Raw genomic sequence first — 26,401 nt, 5'->3', positions numbered from 1 at the left:
ACGATTTTATTTTCCCACCAGCACACTCTGCAGCACCACCGTCGACCGACCGCCTCACGATGCTGCTCCTCTAGCGAAAACCGTCTCCAGGTTGCGTCAATATCCTACACTTACACGCATGCATACACGCACCTACACACACACAAACATATACACACAACACACACAGACATACACCTACACACACATACACACACTCAAACACATACACCCACGCATATATACAGACACGTACACATACATTACAGATACCTACACATACACACATGCTTACACACACATACACATACCCCCTAACCCCCCCCACATACACATGAACACACACGCCTACATACACACACACTCGTGATTGCGAAAAACATAATTTGAATTCAAAAGGTCAAAATTCAAATTATTTTTTTTTCATTCAAAAATTTTCGTTGTTCACTTTTAATTAACAGACATTTTTCTGCATCATTTTCATTTTTTTAAAATATGATTATCAACAAACTAGTTTAATAACTTTTATTCTATTGTACATAGTTATTTTCCACCTGGCATTAATTCATATGAATGCTAATTGTAAAAAGTAAATGAATAGAAAGAAAATAATTCTATTTCATGAATCGTAGCTGTTAAATATATTAAGTCCATTTCATGTGAATGCACAATGTATTTATTCAGTATAACACAAATGAAAAAAACCTTTAATAATGCTACCTCTTATTCTTGTCTATTTGAATATTTTTACTAATACTAACAATTGCAGACAATTTGAATTTTATCATGCTAAAATATTACTGAATTTGAAAATTTATTTATTCACCCATTTATACCAAGAGTAACAAAAATAATGCATTCTTCTTCTCTTTTATAAGATTGCACTATCTAATTTAAATAATCATGCACGTAAATGAAAAAGTATTTTTTTTTTTCCACCGTAAATAAAATTATTAGCCATTTTAATTATTTGAATATTTATATTTTTGCTAATTATAAAGAACAAACGAATACTAAAAAAAAGAAAGAAGAACTTCCATTAATAGGGCTTTGCAACCTTATTTTTATATTAATTTTTTATCGATACTCGTACATTTATCCACTAGATGGCACCATAAACGATAAGAAAATCATACAGAAAAGCGAAGATATTGCACTATTTCACCCTGACGCTTTCAGAATCTTTCGGTCTCTAACCGAACTTTATATTTATAAATAACTCTTAAGTATATAAATTCTACAAGTGTTTTACGAATAAACTTTATGAGTATCGGTACAAGCAGCTGGCGTTCCCCGATATAGTTTTAAAAGAATTAAAGATAAACCTGAGAAGCAACAGATGCAATTACGTTTGTACCAAAAACCATGTCACTGACGTCATTCTGATTGCACGCACTTAATCATTTGTTTTCTTGTGTGACAGTTTTTGTTGGAGAATTGTATTGAAAATTTATGGTAATATTTCTTTCAGATACGTTTGATGCATTTCTATGCATATTGGTATTTTTTTTTACCATAATATAATTTATCACTTTCAAATTTTTAATATAGGGAAGACTGGGGGCAAATGAGACGAAAAGCAGGAAGCCTCTAGTTTCTTGACTTTTTTTTTTTTAATGTGTCTCATAACGCTATTGATAAATTGTTTCCATTTTATTTTAAGGCATTGGTACACATGGGCTAGTTTGTTGTCTCGTGTCTTGTTCATGAATCTTAGGTGCAGTGCTGGTCAAAATCATAAAAAAAAAAAAAAATTTGAATTTTGACATCTTGAATTCAAATTATGTTTTTCGCAATCACTAGTGTGTGTATGTAGGCATGAGTGTTTGTGTGTGGGGGTATGTGTATGGGTAGGGTGGTCCAAAATTTCGAAGGTGAACATTTTTTGAGTCCTACCCTCCCATTTTGTTCCAATGTATTAAAAAATAAATCAGACAAAATTTGAAAACATTTCGATAATATTTAGAGGTAGCTCAACGCAGATAAAGCTGATCAATTAGCTGTTGCCAATGAATATTTTTAATTCAGACCCCGACAGAATTGGGCCAAACATTTGCTAAGGCTGACTCTGTGCAGTCTCTCCTGCACGCACTATTTTGATTACTTTTGCGTCTGTTATATTTAATGAGAGCTTCAATCGAAAACATGGAAATATCTTAAAACTTCTGAGAATTTACTTCTGAGAATTTTGCGAGGCCCTATCTGCGCGAGGCCGTCGGCAGTTGCCGACGTCGCCGACGCCTAGCGCCGCCACTGCTCATATTTTAATATTTTGTTGTCAGTCAAGAACTTTTTTTTAAACGTTTTCTTAAATTAATCAAGTGCATGCTGGGCAAAGTGACATAGTTCAATTCGCTTGCTTATTCAATCATTTTAAGTATTAATTTATTAATTAATTAACCATTGCCTTATTCACCCCCAATTGATTTTGTTTCAGAACTTTAATCGACTCTGAGCTGATAAACATAGAAAACTGTCAAATTTTAAGAATTTATCTTTAAAAAAGTATAAAAGTAATTATTCTAGGAAATATAGTAGTACCAATATGTTTCCTAGAAGTATAGTTGAATGATTGGTGGTAGTAGCTGGGGAAAGGGGGGGGGGGAACCAGCTAGAGTTGAAACCTAGTGGTGACGAAATTTGTACGCAAGGATTTCTAATTGTCATTGTAAAACTTCTATCATCATGTGTGACAGTTTTCTTTTAATAAAAAGAGAAAATTCTGTTTGAAAACTGCGTGAAAAAAGGAGAGAGAAGGGACTGGGGGAAAAATTCTAGAATTTCTCGCCAATTGGCTTGTGCCCATGTTACGGTTCCACGTTATGATAATTTCGTAATTTATGATAGTTTTTTTTTCTTAAAATTGGAATAAAAAAAGAACCACATCGAATTTTCGAAAAATCGCTTCGAGGTGCACACCCCCATGCTACATACTAACTTTGTGCCAAATTTCATGAAAATCGGTCGAACGGTTTAGGCGCTATGCGCGTCACAGACATCCTACAGATATCCTACAGACATCCTACAGACATCCTCCGGACAGAGAGACTTTCTGCTTTATTATTAGTAAAAGACGTTTGCTATGAACTATGCCTCTGAACTTGCACTGAAAGATCAATAATGATAATTGATATCTACAAATGTTTCAAGACTAAAAAAAAAAATTGAATAAAAAAATTCGAATTTTTTGACTAAAAAAAAGGAAATTAAAAAATCACATTCCCTGATGTTAAGTAGTCATTTTTAACCTTTATCATTATTACAATAAAACTATTTTCATATAGAATCTTAACATAGGAAATGTGTTCAACATATGAGAGTCTTGCAGAGTAAAATATTTGAGGGCTTTTGTCTGTAGTTGATGTAAAACTGAAACTCATATTTTTAACTGATATGATCATCATTAAATTTGTTGTAAACGAATTTGAATTGTTTTTTTTTTTTTTTTTTTTTTTTTTTGAGCAATCATGATTGCTTATTGCTTTCATTTGACGGTTTTTGGCGTTCCTACGATTTTATTTTCCCACCAGCACACTCTGCAGCACCACCGTCGACCGACCGCCTCACGATGCTGCTCCTCTAGCGAAAACCGTCTCCAGGTTGCGTCAATATCCTACACTTACACGCATGCATACACGCACCTACACACACACAAACATATACACACAACACACACAGACATACACCTACACACACATACACACACTCAAACACATACACCCACGCATATATACAGACACGTACACATACATTACAGATACCTACACATACACACATGCTTACACACACATACACATACCCCCTAACCCCCCCCACATACACATGAACACACACGCCTACATACACACACACTCGTGATTGCGAAAAACATAATTTGAATTCAAAAGGTCAAAATTCAAATTATTTTTTTTTCATTCAAAAATTTTCGTTGTTCACTTTTAATTAACAGACATTTTTCTGCATCATTTTCATTTTTTTAAAATATGATTATCAACAAACTAGTTTAATAACTTTTATTCTATTGTACATAGTTATTTTCCACCTGGCATTAATTCATATGAATGCTAATTGTAAAAAGTAAATGAATAGAAAGAAAATAATTCTATTTCATGAATCGTAGCTGTTAAATATATTAAGTCCATTTCATGTGAATGCACAATGTATTTATTCAGTATAACACAAATGAAAAAAACCTTTAATAATGCTACCTCTTATTCTTGTCTATTTGAATATTTTTACTAATACTAACAATTGCAGACAATTTGAATTTTATCATGCTAAAATATTACTGAATTTGAAAATTTATTTATTCACCCATTTATACCAAGAGTAACAAAAATAATGCATTCTTCTTCTCTTTTATAAGATTGCACTATCTAATTTAAATAATCATGCACGTAAATGAAAAAGTATTTTTTTTTTTCCACCGTAAATAAAATTATTAGCCATTTTAATTATTTGAATATTTATATTTTTGCTAATTATAAAGAACAAACGAATACTAAAAAAAAGAAAGAAGAACTTCCATTAATAGGGCTTTGCAACCTTATTTTTATATTAATTTTTTATCGATACTCGTACATTTATCCACTAGATGGCACCATAAACGATAAGAAAATCATACAGAAAAGCGAAGATATTGCACTATTTCACCCTGACGCTTTCAGAATCTTTCGGTCTCTAACCGAACTTTATATTTATAAATAACTCTTAAGTATATAAATTCTACAAGTGTTTTACGAATAAACTTTATGAGTATCGGTACAAGCAGCTGGCGTTCCCCGATATAGTTTTAAAAGAATTAAAGATAAACCTGAGAAGCAACAGATGCAATTACGTTTGTACCAAAAACCATGTCACTGACGTCATTCTGATTGCACGCACTTAATCATTTGTTTTCTTGTGTGACAGTTTTTGTTGGAGAATTGTATTGAAAATTTATGGTAATATTTCTTTCAGATACGTTTGATGCATTTCTATGCATATTGGTATTTTTTTTTACCATAATATAATTTATCACTTTCAAATTTTTAATATAGGGAAGACTGGGGGCAAATGAGACGAAAAGCAGGAAGCCTCTAGTTTCTTGACTTTTTTTTTTTTAATGTGTCTCATAACGCTATTGATAAATTGTTTCCATTTTATTTTAAGGCATTGGTACACATGGGCTAGTTTGTTGTCTCGTGTCTTGTTCATGAATCTTAGGTGCAGTGCTGGTCAAAATCATAAAAAAAAAAAAAAATTTGAATTTTGACATCTTGAATTCAAATTATGTTTTTCGCAATCACTAGTGTGTGTATGTAGGCATGAGTGTTTGTGTGTGGGGGTATGTGTATGGGTAGGGTGGTCCAAAATTTCGAAGGTGAACATTTTTTGAGTCCTACCCTCCCATTTTGTTCCAATGTATTAAAAAATAAATCAGACAAAATTTGAAAACATTTCGATAATATTTAGAGGTAGCTCAACGCAGATAAAGTTTTCATCATTGCTGAATAGAACGCATACGACAAATGACCATTGGCCTCACTAAGGTAAAATATAATTGCTATTTTTATTAACAAGAAAACAATTGATTTATAAAATTGCTACTTTATATAGAGACTTAACAATAGCCATTATGAAAATACTTTTGTAAATACAAGTAAATACATAAAATCTATTCCTTTAACAGTCGTGATCGAATAAATTTTTAACTTATTGCTGCTTATGTATGTATTCTCAATTGTTTTGGTTTTGATTTTACCACTGTTGGAATGGCAGTTTGCACTTATTTTTGAAACACATGTGTCTCTTTACTTTAAAATAAACGAGCATGGCAAATACATCAATTAGATCAAAATCAGAGGTTTATCTTCTTAGTTCAACCATAAGTGAGCTGTCAGGTAGTAAACTACCTTCAATTCGTATGGCATTGGGTATGTTTCTTCATAAACATATTGAATTAAAGAAAACCGCAAGAGAATCTTCCAAGAAATACAATAGAAGAAATAACAAAATTTTGGCAGAAAGCTAGAATACCCGTACAAAGACCCCAAAACTGTCAGCCCAAGTTAGAAAAACTTTATTAACAATGGAAGTTATTGAAAAAAAAAAAAAACAGAAGTACAATGACACAAAAAATTAAAGAAGGTGAGCTTTGCAGGACTGGGGCCTAACTGACAAAGTTTCTGCAATGTGCTTTGACACAACGAGTGTCAATACCGGGGAAAGCAAGGGTACCCGTGTTTTACTAGAGCAAAAAGTAAAGAAAAGGTTACTATATTTTCCATGTCGACATCACATTATTAAATTAATTATTGGTGCGGTGTTTAATTAATGTTTGGGTTTTTCTTCCGCACCAGACGTACCTCGTTTTAAACGATTCCAGGCCTACTGGGAATTCATAGACAATGACATCATAGGCATCAACAATAAGGACATTTTAACACAAGTCACAGATGTAAAGGATGATACAATGGTATTTGCTGAAAGATTATTACATGATACGCAAGCGAGAGATGATAATCGAGACTGAGCCATAAGCAAAACTGCAGACATAAGCAAAACTGCAACGCAGAAATTTGCCAATCACCTGTGGCATTTTTCAGAAGACATAGGGTTAATGGCACACTTTGTGGCATTAGCCTTTTTTGCCAATAAAGTGCCACACTGCATTAAAAGACAGATGGTGAAGGCGATGAATGAAGTAAACGGGAAAAATACTGTGGTGAAGTGCCCTAAGATTTTGCTAAAACATTTTATGGATATGACATTTGAAGAACTTGTGACAAAGGGGTCAATTTCATTTTTTCAAAGCATGGATTTACCTAATACCTTCATTCACGTAGATCCAGAAATCTGGGAGCTTCAGGAGGATTTTAAGAAATCAAAAAGGATTATTCAAGGAATTTCAGTAGTTAATGATAATGCTGAAAGGGGTATAGCCCTTATGAAAGGAAAAATGACACACAATGAAGAACAATTCTAATTCTTGTTGCAAGTTGTCGCAGAACATTGACGAGCTTATCCCGGATGTAAAAAGTAGAGTTTAATGTGTACTAAGGAAAGCCATATACATAACTGTTGAAATATTATTATTATGTAACTATTTGTAAGTTACAAAATGCTGGCAATTTTAATTAAATAAATTATATGCTTTTCCTAGCGCCAATTTTATTTCTATCTGCATTTATGGCATAAAATGGTAAAACGCGGAACTTTGAGGCTGTTGAGCTACCTCTAAATGTTAAAATTATGAGCTCAAATTTCACAATAATTATTTTTTACTCAGATGGAACCAAATGAAGGGGTAGGACCAATAAAAATCAGGAATTTTTTAAAAAGGGCCTTTTTTGGACCACCCTAGTGTATGGGTTATGTGTATGTGTGTGTGTGCATGCATGAATGTGTGGGTAGTTGTGTATGTGTGGGTGTCTGTATCTACGTGTGTGTGTAAGTGTTTGTATGTGTGTGTTTGTGTGTGGGAGGTATGTGTTTGTGTGTACGGGTTATGATTATGTGTGTGGGGGATATGTATGTGTGTGTAGGCATATGTGTTTGTGTCCGTGTGCATGCATGAATGTGTAGGTAGTTGTGTATGTGTGTGGGTGTCTGTATCTATGCGTGTGTGTAAGTGTTTGTATTTGTGTATGTTTGTGCAGGTGTTTGTGTGCGTGTGTGTGTAGGTGTAGTTGTGTATGTATGCGCGTGTGTGTAGGATATGGATGCAACCTGGAGACGGCTTTCGCTAGAGGTGCAGCATCGTGAGGAGCCCGTCGACGGTGATGGTGCGGAGGGTGGCGGTGGGAAAAATCAAAGGAACGCCAAAAACAGTCAAGTGAGAACAATAAGCAATCGTGATTGCTCAAAAAAAAGTCACTACATCTTCATTGCATTTGATCGGAAATTTGTGACTAGTAATTCAAAGTAAATGAAACTTTTTTTTAATATAGCTTTTATTGTAAGTACAAAGAAATTTTTTATTTGTAGAAGGAAGTTTGAGTTTAGACATCCGTGTGATATGGATAAAATCATAAGAACAATTAGATTTGTGTGTTCTAAAAAGCAAAATTTGCATGTTTTATGTTCTGCAAACTGTGCTACATAACAAAATGCTTAGCAAGCGATTGGAGAAGCTACATTCTATTTTTGCAGTCATTCCGCAGATACAAAACTAAAAGAATTTGCGAAAAGGAAAGTAGTTGCTTGAAAATTTTCAAGACATATTGTACGTCAAATTGCAACAAATTTGAATAGATAGAGATTGGTCATTTAGAGCTTTCTCAAAAATTCTGGCAAATAAGGTTGACAAAGACAAGGTAGGAAACTTTCTGCTTCTGTGTTTGTGTTTCTGACGATGATAAGACGAGCTTGCTCTCAAAAAACAAACATTAAGAAATACAGTCGACCCCGATTTAACTAACCTTTATTTGACAAATTTCACGATGTAGCGAATTTTTATTTTCCCCCAGCTAAAACGAAGGCAAAAATCCCTCCTTACCAAATAAACCCCAATGTAAGAAATTATTTTTAAAGGCAATTTTTTTTTTTTTTTGATTTGAGCTAGGAAATATTGGATTGTTTTCCAAATGAGGTATCTATATTGTCAGAAACAGAAAAAGACTTTTTGGAATCTGCTGCGATTTTTAATGGGCGAGGGGGCAACCAATGAATATCAATTCTGATGCGCATAGCAACAATGAAATTTCCATTGAACTTACTTTTTGAAATGCTTTACATGGCCTGTAAACTAGAAACATATCTCCTGCAGCAGGCTGTAAATGACACAGTATTTTCTTCTCTCCATAAATTCGAAAGAGAACTATTTCAAGTCAAGTATCAAGGAAATTGTCAAACATCTATTACTCAGTACTTTAAAATGTCAATTTTGCTAGTTAGTGTGTAATAAGTGGCATTGCTGAATAAAAAGTGTGCACTTTCTAACTATGGATATTTTTGTGTAGTTGCTTATTCATGCTTTTAAAATAAGGTAAGTGCAATTAAAAAAAAAATTTCACACCCCGGTATTACAAATAACCCAGATTTAACGTACAAAAGTTTCGGTCCCGATGAATTTGTTAAATCAGGATTTGACTGTAGATGGGAATTCAAGTTGCAATATAGTGCTCAAATAGATCAACATCACATACAAAGAGAGAAAACTTTCATTAAATGAAACTGATGTCATGACAGACTCTTAAAAAAGTTCGTAATAGACCAAATGTTGAGCATGCCAAAAATGCGTTTTTTAGGTAAAAAGTGGGCTAATGTAAAGTTTTTCGATGATAAAAATTTAATTTAATATGGACTAGAAACTTTTTGCTACTTCTAGAGATGATCTCTGTGAAGGAAAAAAGATCTCATATGGAGGCGATCTCAGTAATGGTCTGAGGAAGCTTTGCAACGGACGGAAACTATACGAATATTTTTTGTGCAGGGAAAAATGAATTCTGAGAGTAATGTTGATGTACTGAGAAATATTTTTTCAACCAGAATTACCATTAGTTATGAGTTTAAACTATTTATTTCATCAGAATAATGCCTAATTACATGTTTTTTAAACCTCAAAATCATGCTTGATGCTTTTTTTGTGAAATTACTATACTGGCCAAACAAAAGGTTCGATCTAAGTTTAAAGGAAACTTAGTGAGGCATTCTAGTATTTTTGAAGCATGAAAGAATGGTATTCAATATAAAAATAAGCAAGCACTTATCTTCTCCCTTGAAAAAGCAAGAATAAAAGTTTTTGTAAGAACGTTCTTCAACTTCCATGGCATCAAGACTGATAAAAGTGATTGAAAAAAAAAAGAGATTTTATTGATTACTAGGGTCTTTCAGGCCAAAATGCTCGTTGTCCTTATAATTTTGCAATTTTAAATGATCTGCATTACACGATTTTTAGCATAAAAATGCATTGTATAAAATTCATTGAATTATTTCAGAAATATATTTTTTTTCTGTGCAATTTTTCTGCTGTCCTTATAATTCTAACAACCACTGTATCATGAAGCTACATGATGCTTTTTCTATATTATAGGGGTGCTCAACCCCCTAATAACAAGGGCGCCCCCCTCCCCCAATACTGCAAAGATCTCGTAGAGCTTGAGCCCAAAAAAAAGAGATTCCCCCCTCCCCCCAAAAAAATATCCCCCCAAAAATTTAAATGGCACACTCTGTGCCATGTCCCCCCCCCCATCCCTAAGTGGGTAACCCTGTCTAATAATATCATGTTATTCATTTTGAACAGTTCGAAATCCAGTAGTAAAATCCTTGGTATCCAGAATTTAGGTTGAGAGTACAAATTGGACCTCATGGGCTGCCTTTGCACCAAAAACTTCATGTAGTTGGTCTCTCTTGGAAGTGTTCCATAATTGACCTCCGACTTTTAGGCTTTGTTATTTTCATGACTCCGGTGTAAGTCGGCCACTTTAAAGTAATTTGGTACTTCTAAAAATTGATTTTTAAATCGATAGCGTATTATACAGCAGAAAAATAATGTATTTGGTGCCATGTTTAGTTTGTTACACACGTTACAGTAATCTTTCCAAAAAAAAAAAATTTTTTTCTATGATAATGAAAAATGAACTTAGTACTTGCTGCTGGTTGTCTTCGTTTTGAATAACTGAAATAAAATCTTGGAAGATGTATCCAATTTTATTCTCTTTGAGCTACCTCTACTTGTTATTTTTAACCTTTTAAAAAGTCATCAGAATTAGCTACGCCGCCGTATTTACGTTTCCCCTCCTCAGGCACGGCAGATGCTGCGGTGTTGACCTTGATTGGGTTCGGGGATCATGTCTGCTGGACCGCGGGGGGGGGGGGGGGGGGGTTCAGTTTTCACCCCCCTCCCCAAACAATGCTCTAAGCCCCGAACGCAGTGTAGGTGTAGCAAACAGGAAGTGGTCAACGAATCAGCGAGGAGAGGGGCAACATTTAAACTTTTCTTGAAGGTCAGTAAGTGAAGTCGCGTCTAGACGATTGACTACCACAGCATGAAAAACTGGATCCGAAAGCACAGTGCAATCGATAACTTCAACTTGGGGGGATTTTTCCCCCTTTGGTCACCCGGTGGCGATCGGCGCTGAAATCTTTGGTAGCCATTGAAAATTTTTGGTCGCCAATTGGCAAGTGGCGACTGCTAATCTGCTCCTCTACTAGCTACGCCACTGGACACAACTAATGACAAAACTAAAAAGCTAGGGAAAATGTATTTCATGTTGTTGAAAGCCTTTTCCTGGTTGTAACTTCTAATAGAATTTTTTTTTCTTTTGCCTGATATCTAAATTTTTAGGTACTTATCCGTCATCCTAAGTCACTTGTGTTGGTGACTTGTTTACATTCTATCTTGATAGAAATGGAAAAATTATGTTTACACCAACTTCTGATAGAGCTGTTTTCCTTTTACCTGAAAGTTAAATTTTTTTCCTAAGTCACTTGTGTTGGTTACTTGTTTAACTTTCTATCTTGATGGAAATAGAAAAATTATGTTTACACCATCGTGGTGTAAGCTTCTCTTTTTCTAATTTTACATTTCAATCAAACTTTCAATGTTTGATCATGACATTGTTTATATTCTTGTTTGGATGATTATTTTAAGTTTTAAATGGAACATTTCAAGTTGATTTGGAGAACTATTTTAATTGGATGATTGCTTAATAGTTTTTTTTTTTTTTTTGGTTTATTATTTAACTTTTAATATAGCTTAATTTATACACTTAGTGCCCCATTTTTCACTTAAATGAAACTTTTAATCTTGTTCAATGGCTTGTTTTCTTTAAGAATTCTTTGAAAAGAGAGAATAAGGTAAAGTATCACCAAATAAGCAGTTTATCTGTAACTTTAACCGAACAAAGCAACAATAAATAAAATGAAACGGTGGTCAATATTTGAAGTAGTTTGTGACACAACTAACAAAATATTACCAATTTTCATTGGTATTAACTGCATATTATTGATACTTAAATTTACAAACATATGTTTTTGTAAACTAAGTTTCTGTAATATAATACTGTTTATTTTATTTTGCAGAGGTGATGGCTGAAAACACTCGCCCTACACGGATTGGCAGGCATAATCTCCCTTGGTCCATTCAACAAATTCACCAAAACTCTCATCAAATAGCATCTAGTGCCACTCAACATATCCATGAGCTTCATGATTATGTTATCCAGGGCCTCAGCCCTTTAATCACTTCTACAAATCTAAATTCTGCTCGGAACTCTCCAACACATTCTGCATGGTTTGATACTCTGGACAGGACAAATCCACACCCCAGAACCCCCAACTCGTCATCTTCGGGGAATTTTGTAATCGACATAGAGTCTCAGGACAATGATTCTTATGAACTGAGTAATAATAATGGATCAACCATTAACTCTTTGATAGCCAGTCCAGATTCTGGGGATGCTGGCAACAGGTCTGGTGATTCTGATCAAGGAACAATGTTGAGAAATTCTCCAGAAATACAGGCCCTGTTTGCATTCTCTGAAAAATATATTCCATTCATTCTTATTTTACTCCTTAAACTCATGTTTGATCATAGAATTGGTAAGTAAATCATTCCTTTGCTAATTATTCTTCATTATATATAGGAATATGTGGCTATACACCAGTATATTTATTTTGAAAGAGGTAAAGGGGATTTTGTTTTCAACCATAAACTTGCTATTCTTCTTTGTAAATGCTCAAAGCATTAGCATGAAGGATTTTACGTACTGCATTTTTGAACTCTTCGTCTTCAGGGTGGTGACAGAACCTGAAAATCAGGGAATAGTCGAGGAATATTTTTGATCAGGGAATTTCGAAAAAATAACAAAAATTCAGAGAAAATTAATTAAATAAAGAAAATAATTTTAACTTTGCTTTGCAAAATTAAGTACCCTAAATTCCCCTTAATTGGTTGGTCACCCACCAGTAATTTGTTTTAAAAAAAAAACTGTAAAGTTAATGAGGTGCAAACTATACACGGCCATGCATCTTTTTTCCTCAACATCAAAGTATTGAACTTAACTTATAAACCAGGATTCACTTGTAAAGACTGCTTCTGTGTCTGTAGGGTTGTTTATTTTACATGAAGTTTCTTTTCACACCTTCCATGCTACGTAAAATAAAGAACCCTAAAGGCAGAGAAACCGTCATTATTGCCTTAGCTCGCTTACCTTTACTTATTCTCATTGTCTTGAAGTAATTAGCATACTATAATCACGATTTCAAGAAGAAATCTTTATTTTTTTAGGTTAATTTTAATAAAAGCTTAAAAAAGATTTTTCTCACGTTTTTAATTTGGTTGCTAAAATTGAATCAAAATCAGCTGTTTTTTTCCGTTGTACTATTCATTGTCGACCTGGATGGGGTTACACCCCCCACTCCACCTCCGCAAGAACCTGAAAAGGTTTTTTTCAACTTAAAAAAATCTTTTATTTTAAAACTAAGTTAAATTCTTCAATGTATTTTGAAATTAACCTTTTTCTTTGCGTTCAAAGGTTGTTGCAAAAGTAATCTAAGATTTGTTTTTCGATTAATAATGAGATCATTTGAAATTGACATACCTTGTGTACATGGGTCATTCCGGTCAATATGGTACATTTCAGGTTTCCATTTTTTTTTCTTTTAAAGTCAACTAATCCGACAAAAATTAATGTCATGGCAGCAAAAGGGTTCAATTTATCTAAACTATAAAAATTAATTAGCTCAACTTGGTACTAATGCAATGAAACCTCTCTGAGCGGCCACCTCTCCGTTCCACAAAATTTCGGCCGTTGAGAGGAGGTGGTCTCTTTAAAGGGTTTTTTTTACGGTTGCAATATAATTCTATAATTCACAATATAAGCAAGTCTAATACATAGAATGAAGTTTGAGACCGTTCTAAAAGGGAACTAGTATATTATTTAATTGTTTACATTTTTCGAAGAAAGGATACATTTTGTGACTTACGATTTCGATCTTCTCCAACAATTGTTTTCAAAATCGAATTCAAAATGTTGCTAGTTGCAATTCAAATGTTTTTCAATTCAAAATGGCAAATAAATTGCTCTACCGAAGGATACAATTTGTGACGAGTTTTTACTTTTCTCCAACAATTGTTTTCAAATTCGTTTCTCAGTTAAAAACCTAAATCTCTATCCAATTATTTGTCATTGCATCCGAATTTCCGATGGCAATCTATTTTCCTCAAAATCACTTCAGTTGAAAGTTTGGCTTGCTGACGGTCACAAAACGCATTAGTAAATTGATCGTCTAAGGCTGAATCAGTGACTAAAAGGCACAAAAATTTATTTGTTGTAAAAACTTTAATAATGCCTCAGCGAACTGATTAGTAAAATTAAATCACTCAGATTTTTATCACATTTGATTTAAAAATGCTATTTTCGTTACCCAGAAGATATTTCTCTCAGTTTGCACTGTAATTATCAAAGCGCTCCACTGCTGTTTCGTACTGGAAAAAATTCGAAATCTTACTCTATTAATTCTCTCGCTGCTTTTATATTATCATATGAATGCATTGATCGAGATGCATGAAAATGATCTTTGGCAGTATAGTTTACAAACCGGATCACACACATGCACACACACACTGACCAACTAATAAAATAAGCGGGAGTGACATTTTTACTCCACAATTTCTCCTTGAACTGGAAGGCTGTCAATTAGAAATGGGATATGAATAGATTTTCCTGAAAAATGGGATGGATGCATCCACCCGCAGCCGTTCGGAAGGGTTAGGTGGCCGTTGCTAGGGGTATTTTTAACATCAAGTCTATGGGCTAAAAAATCCGTGCCACAAAAAAAAATTGGCTGTTAAGAGGGGTGGCCGCTCAAAGAGGTTTCACTGTTTCCCCAAAATCATTTCATTAAAAAGTTTAGTTTGCTCATGATTAAAAACGTATTAGTGAATTGATTGTCAGAGGCCAAATTATTGCCTAAAAGGCATAAAAAAACGCATTTGCTCAAAAGATTTTAATAATACACACAGCGAACTGATCAGTCAATTTAAAACAATCCGAAACTAATATTAGATTTGATTCAAAAATGCTTTTTTTCGCTGACTCGTTAACCAGAAAATGTTTTTCTGTCAGCAGTGTAATTATCAAAGCTCTCCATTGTTGTTTTGTGCTGGAAAGAATTCAAAATCGTACGCTGTTAATTCTCTCACCGATTTTCTACGTTCAAAGTGCTCAGAATTTCAATATGTAGTCCGAGATTCATAAAATAATCTCTGACAATGTTGTTTGCTACCCAGATTATTACACTTACACACTGACCAACTAATAAAATAAACATGGGTGACATTTTTACTCCAAAATTATTGGAATTCGTTAAAGGCCAATAAGAATTCTCCTCTTTTAACTAAAAAGCTGCAGATTAGAAACAGAAAGTGAATAGGTTTTCCTGAAAAATGGAATGGGCGCGCCACTCGGTGGCTGTTTAGAAGGTTATGTAGCCTTTGCTAGGGGTGTATTTAACATTAAGTCTAATGACCAAAGAATCCATGCCGCAAAAAAGTGACCATGGAAAGGGGCTACCGCTTAAGACAGGTGGTCGCTCAGAGAGGTTTCACTGTATCCAAAATTCTTATTTCTTTTATCAGTAGTGAAAGATTTTGTCCACTCAGTTACACATTTAAAAACAACAATAAATTCAAAATTTTCAATTTTTTTTGTTTAATATAAACAAATGAACATATCTTTCATACAAATGCTTTAAAATATCACTGTAAGAGGTACATTCAAGTTTTATTGCTAATTATCTTTCTCAAAAATACAAAATTAAAAACAAAATCATATGCAAAAGTTAGATTCTTACATCAAACAAACTTGCTATTGGAGTTTGGTTATTATAGTTAGTAATTGTGCAGTTCTATGCAAATTAACCTTTAAATTAAATAATTAAACACAAATTTATAATGAAATCATAGTTAAAATATTCCTGTTACCGAGTGGAAAAACCTGAAACAGAGTGGACATACCTGTAACAAAGTTCAACACAGTTATTGAAGTGAGAAGTAATCTCTATGTTTATGCAAAGAAAATAGATAAACAACCTTTAATTTTTTAAAAATTTGTGTTCAATTCAATTTTTCCATATTTTGGTTAAGCTTTTTGGAAAATATTGATAGAATATAGGAATTCACATATCATAATACAAACGTCCACATGTCAATTTTAACTCTGGATCAGGCAGGGTTTCTAATATTTTATTAAACTGAATGTAGGAAGTGTCACCATCAACTGTTTTAAATATTTTTCTTGCTTTGTTTGTCAACATACCTATGGAATTTCGTGCTCCATCCCTCTCGAAATTCAGCAAGCATGTATATTGTATACACCTGCTTTTATTTATTTTTTTTCAGTCTTTAGTGACTTGCAGATTTTGAATAGATTCTTTAACAGAATCTTCTAATAAAGATGAATATCTGCCCGAAACTTCAATCCCCCCCCCCCTCTAGTTAATCCACCTGCTTTGCTTTGCAAACTTTCTTTCAGCAACTTTTTCTTTAGAAAAAGCAGTTTGATTTAACTGTTATTGTTGTTTAATTAATTGATATATTTACATGGCGGATTATTTTTCATTTTAAAGATCTAGTTGAATATGTAGTTTTGCTTAAAATTTGAAACTTCATCAGCATTGTTTTCGGCAGTGTTTGACTAGTTTGATGAAAATTTTTGAAATGTACCAAATGTTTTATGTATGTTAATTCTTCCGTTAATTTTTACTATATGGATACTTTTTTTTTCATTGAAGTTCCCTCATAATGCGTAAACATTTTAATACCACTTATATTTTTTTACGGGTATGCAGTAATTAATTTTATTCATTTAGATTTTAAACATGCAAAAGTTTAATTACAACAAAACTTGGAGGGAATTTTTTATAAGCTATTTTTCTAAATGCTGAAAAGTAGGTTTATAAAATTCTTTTATAAAAAGCTGCCATCTTTAGATTTTTTGAAATTTTTATTGGCATGTTTTACTTATGAATTCACTAATTGTTTCAATGTAAAATGTTTTTTACTTTAAAATGATTTAAATTTCTTGTTCTTCAACATATAACTTTCTCATTAACCCATTGACGCCGGTTGGTACAAAAATGTACCAACCGGGAAACATTATAATTCGTTGTTACACGATGCTATCAGCCCAACAGCTATGCATTTTGCATAGTAAATAATCACAAAAATGGGGGAAAATACAATTATTGCATCTTTGTTAAAATGGACACATTAGTAGGCATAAAACTTGAATAAATGATAACTTTAACAGCATTCCTCTTCCGCCAAAAAGTAAAATTCAAGTTTTGCAACGTGCCATTCTCCAATCCTACTACCGGAACTGTAAGGCTAATGTCACTGACTCGCCAAGGTTAGTTCCTTGGTGGTCTAGAGAGATCAGTGACCTACGTAGCAAATGCAGAAAGCTCTTCAACAGAGCTCAGAAGAATGGTGATTGGGGTACTTATAAAAGCACCCTCACTGATTACAATAAAGCCATCAGGGATGCTAAATATGCTTCCTGGAGGAATTTCTGTGATAATATTAAGGATGTTTCTGCTATGGCCAGAATTACAAAATTCATGACCAGAGACAGGAATTGCGACCTAAATACACTAAAGCGCACTGACGGTAGCTTCACTGAATCTGGAGGTGATACCCTAGCAGAGATGCTAAAGGTCCACTTTCCCGGTTCAAATGTTATAGATGGCCCACTCCCTTCAGCCACATTACCTGTTAGATGGTGTACGAAGTGCAAATGGGACTGTGCTAGAAGCATTGTCACTTATGAAAGGGTTCTTTGGGCAATTAACTCATTTAAGCCTTTCAAGACTCCTGGTATGGATGGCATCATTCCTGCCCTTCTTCAGAAGGGTATTGAGGTTCTTGCCCCTGTACTCTGTAGGATTTTTAGAGCTTGTATTGCTTTCAAGCACGTTCCAACTGCTTGGAGGCATACCAAGGTTATCTTTATACCAAAAGTTGGAAAAGATAACTACTATGAGGCTAAGTCTTTTAGACCTATTAGTCTCACCTCCTTTTTATTGAAGGCTTTGGAGAAGTTGGTTGAGAGACATATTAGGGAAACTGTTGAAAGTCTCCCCTCTCTCTCCTTCTCAGCATGCTTATCAGCCTGGCAGGTCTACTGAAACTGCCTTATATAGTCTCTCCTTTATTTTGGAGAAGTCTTATAAGGACAAGAAGTTAGCTCTGGCTGTCTTCCTTGATATTGAAGGTGCCTTTGATAGAGTCCCTGTTACTACTATCTTGAGAGCCCTTGCCAGTAGGGGTATTGATGTAACTATTGTCAATTGGATTGAAAATCTGTTACGGTATAGATTTGTCAATGCCTCTCTTAGTGGTGTCGATTTAACTGTTCACGCAAATGCTGGATGTCCACAGGGTGGTGTTCTTTCACCTATCCTTTGGTGTCTTGTTGTAGATTCGCTGCTTGAAAGCATTACTTCTTCTGGCCTTTTTTGCTGTGGCTATGCTGATGATGTGATCATTGTGGCCAGAGGCTAGTTCTTAGACAATGTCTCCTCAATCCTATCACATGGTTTAAAATGTGTGGAAAGATGGTGTCATTCTGAGGGTCTTTCTGTAAATCCTCTTAAGACCACTATGGTTGCTTTTACATGTAAAAGAGCAATCCAGGTGAGTAATATTACTTTTTTCGGACAAACTCTCAGCTGCGCTGACGAGGTCAAGTATCTTATGATGTATTTTGACTCCAAGATGAACTGGAAGAAACACTTCACCCACTGTTTGGCAAAGGCTAATAAAGTCCTTTGGTCTTGCAAGAGAGCTATTGGTAGAACCTGGGGGCTCAGCCCCAGGGTTATCCATTGGATCTACAAGATGGTTATCTGTCCCATCATTACGTATGGCTCTATTGTCTGGTGGTCAAGAACTAAACTTGACATTGCTAGAAATGAGCTTAACAAGCTGCAGAGGTTAGTCTGCATAGCCATGACTGGCTGTATTAGGACAACGCCTACTGCTGCGCTGGAACTACTTTTAGGTTTATGTCCACTCCATATGCGGATTGAAGCTGAAGCTTTCTTGTGTATGGAAAGGCTTAAACGCTCAAATCAATGGAAAGCCTACTCTTGTTACCTTTCCTGGAAGTACTTTGATGAGGATGTACTTACTCATCCTCTTTCTGGCCTGCCAAGTGACTACATGCTTGGCGAGTATGCTTTTGATGAGCCATATCAGGTTATCTTTCCTTCTAGGAGTGACTGGAGGGATGTTACCTTATCTCATGGTAAAGATTGCACTCTCTGGTACACCGATGGTTCTAAGATGAATGAAAGGACTGGGGCTGGGGCTTTTTGTTCCGGTGATAGTATTGAATATTCCTGTCCTCTGGGCAAATTTACTTCTGTTTTTCAGGCTGAAATTTATGCTATCCTGGTGTGTTGTGGTATTTGCCTGAGTCGTGGCTATAGAGACCGTTGTGTTCATATATGCTCTGATAGTCAGGCTGCCTTAAACGCACTCAAGAAGGTTGTTATGACATCCCACATCGTTTGGGAGTGCTATAATTTGCTCTGCAATCTTGCAAAGCTGAACAAGGTTACCCTTTGCTGAGTACCTGGACACTCTGGAGTGCAGGGAAATGAAAAGGCCGACTATCTTGCTCGGAATGGTTCTGATATCCCTTTTGTTGGCCCTGAGCCAGCAATTGGGATTTTGAAAAATCTTATTAAAACTGCTGTTTTTGATATTTTTGGTAAAAAACAGTATAATAACTGGCGCAACCTTGATGGACAGCGGCAGGCGAAAGAACTTAATAGAGGTTGCCCTAGTATTAGGGCAAAGGAGCTCTTAAGTCTGAACCGCAACAGCGTCAGAAGAGCTATTGGCCTCCTTACTGGTCACTGTACCTTGAAGCGGCATCTTACTATTATGGGCGTGTCTGATGACCCAATTTGTAGAGGCTGTCGCTTTCATGAGGAAACTGTTGCACATATTCTGTGTGATTATGATACCTTTTCTGCCTATAGGTTTGAACACCTTGGCCGCCACTTACTTGATTCTTGGGAAATCTATGATATTCCCATTAAATGCCTGCTAATCTTTGCTACGGCTACTGGTCTTTTTTAAGATTTTTGTTTGGGGTTTAGTACAATAGACCTCTGGTCGCAGTGCTTGACTCTGCTGAGCCCCCCTCTCCTTCATTTCATTTCATTTCAAAATTCAAGTTTTGCATGTATTTTAGTAATTTCAAAAAGGTTTTAAAATTGTTTCATAATTGTAACAGTGCATTTGATTTAAATATACTTTTCGAAAGTTGCTTTTATCTTGGTTTCATGTTGTAAATTCACTTTTACTTTCAATGATAGAAAATTGTACAAACGGACGAATATGTAGTCTCTGTCTTGTTTCGGGCAAATGAAGTGTTTGACCTAAAATTTGCACAAATAAGTGATATTTTTTAAAGATTTTACAGATTTTATGTATTTTAACAATGTTGTTGATTATATTTACAAAGTTTATGTTTTAAGTAAAAAATTGAAGATAATGACAGCCTTTTCTACTTCTTTAAAGTCTGCTCCCTTTTTAAACCATTCAACAGAGCAACAAGAATTTAGAAAACTCAGAATACATCAATGTAGATGAGTCGACGGACCTTTATCATGGAAGCAACAAGCTGATAAGAGGAAATCCGATTTGATTTGGCTATTAGCTGTGGGTGTTAGTCTCATCATACAAACTTTTATATTACGGCACCTAGACAAATTGGTTTAGGCTGACGTTTTACTTGGACTTTTGGAAAAATTATGAGTACCTAAGTACCAGAGATGAACCTCATGCCATTATGTCAATTTTTTACTTGTATTCCTGTGCTAAAAGAACTTTCTAAAAGGGATATTCTTTCAACTTATGCATTGAAAGAGAGTATACAATTGGATGCTCCATTAAGTTCAAGAAATGAAATGAAGAAACTCACACACACAACCAATAGCATGTGATAATGTTGTAATGAAGATGATGTTGCAAAATGGAATGGCAGTACTGTGGCAGCAGTTGCAAGCAATTAAGTATTTAGGACATGATGTGAATCGGGCAGTACATAAATGAGGCGCTTCTGAGAAAAATAAAATAATTGTTCCTATGTGTCATAGTTATTGAAGCACATAGGAAGTGCATCTGTAGGGTAGACTTTCTTGATCCGTAGATGAATACAGCATTAGAAGTTGTTCAAAAAAAATTGTGGAGGTCACTTTTTACTTCCTTTTACAAAAAAGGAAGTATTGTATTCGCGAAAAAAATTTCACTAAAAAATCGGCCTTAATTTCCATTTCTTTCACCCCTGAATGAATGACCGACCTTTCAACCCGATCACACGTGGATACATGCCTAGGACCGTACAGGCAGCCAAAATATCCATTTTGACGACCCCCGAGTTAATTACAACGAATTTTCTCGTGACGTCCGTATGTACGTATGTATATGCGTATGTGTTTTGCATAACTCAAAAACAATATGTCCTAGAAATTTGAAATTTGGTACGTGGATTCCTAGTGGGGTCTAAATGTCCACCTTCCCTTTTGGTTTCATTTGGATGTTCCTAAGGGCAGGGCCGCGCCAAGTCAGATCGGCGCCGTCGTGCAAATGCCCTTTGAGTGCCTTTATGCTTTGGCGTTCGAGGAAAATATAGTTAATACCTGGAGGAAGATTTCGTAGAAAAATATAAAATTTAAAAAATACATTTGGCATTCAATTTATATAAAAAATGTGTGAATATTTAAGTTTGCAATATTGTGTATGTTTTTACTTCATATCTCGAAGTTGTTCCAAGCTCAGCAGCTCCTCTGATATGCAAATAATGCATTTTGGAGGAAGAAAATATTTTAATATCTAAGTTAAAGTCACTTTGAATATCTATTTAATCTCTAAGTGATTAACAATTAATAAAACTTTTATGAATGCCGAAACCCGACAACAAGAGCAGTGGCACAGCTAGAAAATACTTTTTAGGGGGCCACAAATTGAAAAAAAAAACATATATTTTAATAATAGGGGTCTAGGATTTCTCACTGGAAAAAATTGAAACTTGTAGTTTGAAAGATGCAATTTTAGACGATCTTTGATGGTGCTATGGGAAAAAACGGTACAAGAGGCTCCGCGGGAATTCATGCAAGTTGAAGCCTTAAAATATGAATATAGACCATATTTATTGACGTTAGAATGATAAATGAAACTCGGGCATTCTACTCAATCATTTTTTGTTTTGTTTTTTATAAATAAAAATAAATCAATTTTTTCCCCTTTAATTTTTCGAAATTGAACTTCCAAAAACGCAGTTGCAGGCAACTTTAAAGATTTTTATAAGAAGGGAATTCTAGAACTCCCCCCCAGAAAATTTTTCAAAATTCAAGTCCTAAAAACCTAAGCAGTATTCTATGATATTAGGACAAGTGGTTCAGAGGCTATTCTAACTTAATTTTTACTTCCTTTTGCAAAAAAGGAAGTATTGTATTCGCAAAAAAAATTTTCACTGAAAAATCGACCTTAATTTTCATTTTGCTCACCCCCGAAAGAATGTTGAGTTTTTTTTCGACTCGACCACACGTGGATAAAGGCCTAAGAACGTATAGACACGCGAAATATCCATTTTGACAATTCCTGAGTTAGTTACAACGAGTTTTCTCGTGACGTCTGTGTGTATGTGCGGATATGCGTATGTATGTCGCATAACTCAAGAACGGTATGTCCTAAAAAGTTGAAATTTAGTACTCAGACTCCTAGTGGGATCTAGTTGTGCACCTCCCCTTTTGGTTGCATTCGAGTGTTTTTAAGGAGGTATTTTGCCCCTTTTGGGGGGGGGGAATCATTGTTAATTTCGATGTAAACTCAAGTGTTGTTACAATTTGGCGGACACTTGGCAATATATCGCCAAGTTTTGTCACCAACTTGGCGACAAATTTGGCTACTTTTTTTTTTTTAAATCTAATTTCAATTTGGCCACTGTTGGTGATATTTAGAGAGTAAACCATTGAATCACATTAAAATTACCAATAATGAGAAAATGACATTTAATTGGAGTAAAAGGAAGTCATGTGATGCACACATCAGCTCGTTTTGACTGATTATATTTCTAAATTGAAGGATAATATTGTAGAGAATATTCCACCTTAAAATCTGAAACTGAAACTTGCCGGTAAAATAAATATTTCAAAAATACAAAATTGTTAAAAAGGCATTGAATTTAATATCTAAACAAACACATTGTCCAAAGCTATTTCTTCAATTTAATACACAAATAGTTGAAGAAAAATGGGATGGAGGAATTGAGTGATTATGGTCAAATTGTTACTTTTCGGAACTAAAAAGTTAATCTAAATTATTGTCTACAATATATGCATATTACACACAGGTAAATAATATGCAAATGTGCTTATTGTATCTTTTAATGTATGATAACATGCTGCAGTGCAATTACCATGAACAATAAGTTAAAATCACAAAAAGATGTATTGCACAAATTATAATATAACATATTCATCGCGAGAACCAAAATAGGGAATAGCAAATTTCTTGCGCTGCTTCGTATGCTCAACCTTGTGAAATTATAGACATGCCGAAATAACATTCATGGCTCCACATATAATGAAACATGCTAATGTATGCATTAATTAGCATCATGTGTTTTCAGACACGAAAAGACAATAATTTTTCCTTATAGATTGGCAGCAAGGAGAATTTTTTTTTTTTAATGAGCAGTATAATTTCACCGCTGCTTTTGTAGATATAACAAAAAGTTCAATCTTATCTTTGTGGTTGGAGATTTTTCCCTCCTTTTTAGAGCATTTTTGATTGGTAGAGCCTGGCGCCTTTTTTACTCTGGCGCCGTTGTGCATGACCTTGCACGTAGGGGCGGTGCGGCCCTGCCTAAGGGGATCTTTTGCCCCCTTAGGCAGGGCCGCACCTGCTATTTGTCGCCATCTTGGCGACAAATTTGGCAATGATTTTTTTTTTTAATTTGGTTTCAATTTGTCCATTGTTGGTGATATTTAGAGAGTAAACAATCGAATCACATTAAAATTGCCAATTATGGGGAAACGACATTAAATTGGAGTAAAAGGAAGTCATTTGATGCACACATCAGCTCGTTTCTTGAGAAATTTGTGCAAAGTGAGGTAAAAGAATGGCGAAACACCAGAAGCTTTGAAATGATGATTCACTATTCATCCCGATATGATTCTAATGCACTAATATTCAGTTTAATTATTTCCTTAAATGTAAATATTTTTTTTTAGTTATTTTAGCCATAGGTTTTTCTTTGTCCATATTCAATAAAATTATATTTTGCAAACTGAACAGTTTTTTTTTTTTTAATAAATGAAATTTGATTAGAAAACTCTTTTATGTAAGTGTAAGTAATATTTGACAATTATAGATATTTATAATTGATAATAAATGCAATTATTGCAGTTAAAAATGCAATGTAAAATTTTAATTAAAATTATGCTTAGACTATACAAACGCTGGTTGGTAGAAAATCTACCATAAAAATAACTAGTATGTTGTGGCCATCACGAAACTTTCTTCTATATCTTTCTTATAATTCTAATCCCTCCCTATGCTTAACGAGGAAGCAATATTCCCAACAAAAACAAAATTACACATGCAAAACCTTGACGACCATCCCAATGTCTGAATTATTACAAAAGCAAAGCAAAGAGCGAAAATTGAAAGTTATTTTAAAAGCCTTGCTTGAATTAATTACAAATATTTTATTTGTCAACAAACATAAGATGGCAACAGTTAAAAATTTTAAATCATTGAGATAATATTTCCGGTCATTTCCATACAATTAAAATCACGAGAAATACGCAGACGACAATCTATTACGATTTATCTTTCTTATTGTTGCATTAATAAAGCTATTTTTATTCGCAAAAAACAACAACAACACCTCTTGGAGCGATTGGCGTCAAAATTGAACCAAAGCCTGTTTACATATGGATTCACATATATTCCAAATTTCAACCAGAACGTAGCATTACTTCTTGAGATAGGGCACTCACAATGAAAAAAAAGAACGGGCGATTGCGCTACCCCCTTTTTAGCTGTTGACACCAAAATAAAATCGGCTCTTATACCCACTAAGGACTACTTGCCGATAAATTTTTCTTTCATTCTGTTCATTATTTCTTGAAATACAGCAGTCACAATTGACGACAAAAAATGTTCTATAGCTCAACCCCCGTTTGAGTTATTGACACCAAAATTGAATCAGCACCTGTTCCTGTTAATGGCAACATGTGGACCAAATTTTGTTTGATTCCACCGGTTACTTCCTGAGGAATAACAAGCACGCGTAACTCAAAAAACGTCCCATTGCTCCACCCCCTTGGAGGAATTCGCGCCAAAAACCAATGGGCACAAGTTCACATAGGGGCACATATGTGTACCAAATTTCGTTCGATTTCATGCGGTAGTTTTTGCTGTAGAGCGGCCACAAAAAACTGGTCACACACAGACGTGACACACACATACACACACACATACATACACACACACAGACAGACAGACATTTTCCAAAAATAGTCGAAATGGACTCAGCACACCTCAAAACGTTCGAATCCGTCAAAATTCGAAATTCGAAAATTTGCACGAATCCAATACTTTCTTCTATATATTAGATATAGAAGAAAGTAAAAATAGAAAATTCAACAGGAAAAATTAAATTTGTATGTGAACTAATAAAATTATCAAAAATTCATTGTTTTTTTTTTTTTTTTGATACCAACATCAATGGGGTTAATGATTATTGTATTGCAATAATGATCATAAAGAAATACTAACGATCAGTTTCATGTCTAAAATATTTTGCTATGTTTTCCTTATTTTTTTTCAATAATTGCATCTTTGCAACTAACTTAAAAGTATCTGCAAGCTAATCATTGTCGATCACGTTAAAAAAAAAATTAAAAAGAAAGAAAGAAACAAATAATAATAAAAATAATTTTAAAAAATGAGGGGGGGGGGTGAATTGTCCGGGTTCAAAACAAAAAAAAAAAAAACATTTTTAATCATAAATAAATAGTCGATCCATTTTCGTTGGAATGACACACATAAGTAAATATTTGTATTACGAGGGGTATTCATAAAATAAGGTTCCATTTCTTATATATATAAAAAAAAAAACACAGGTTTTTTCCAAAATCTTTTCATATTTAATTCCTTACATGTTTCTCTATTTTTCTACATAGCCACCATATTTGTTTAAACATTTGTCATGACGTGCTACAAGCTTTTGTATGCTTAAGTCATAGAAGTCTGCTGGCTTTGAGGATAACCAGTCTTGAACTGCTTCTTTCATCTCGTCATCTGTGGCGAAACGCTTGCCGCTGAGAAACTCCTTTAGGTAGCGGAACAAGTGAAAATCACTCAGTGCCAAGTCCAGACTGTACGGTGGTAGAGGTGTAGACTTGTATT

At 34.3% G+C, this 26,401-nt stretch overlaps 1 protein-coding gene across 1 annotated transcript in view; it reads left to right on the top strand.

Annotated features, from left to right (window-relative positions):
• Positions 1-4,675: 4,675 nt before the first annotated feature.
• The window catches only part of LOC129222129 (RING finger and transmembrane domain-containing protein 2-like), a 67,827-nt gene continuing 46,101 nt past the window's right edge, over positions 4,676-26,401 (top strand). Inside the window, 2 exon segments of the mRNA XM_054856578.1 lie at positions 4,676-4,922; positions 11,986-12,504. Coding sequence (XP_054712553.1) covers positions 11,991-12,504 — 514 coding nt within the window. The 5' untranslated portion in view covers positions 4,676-4,922; positions 11,986-11,990.

Source organism: Uloborus diversus, chromosome 5, assembly GCF_026930045.1.
Source record: "Uloborus diversus isolate 005 chromosome 5, Udiv.v.3.1, whole genome shotgun sequence".
NCBI classification, from domain to species: Eukaryota; Metazoa; Arthropoda; class Arachnida; order Araneae; family Uloboridae; genus Uloborus; species Uloborus diversus.
The sequence above is the reverse complement of the archived record's forward strand: the minus strand, read 5'-3'. Positions and strand labels throughout refer to the sequence as shown.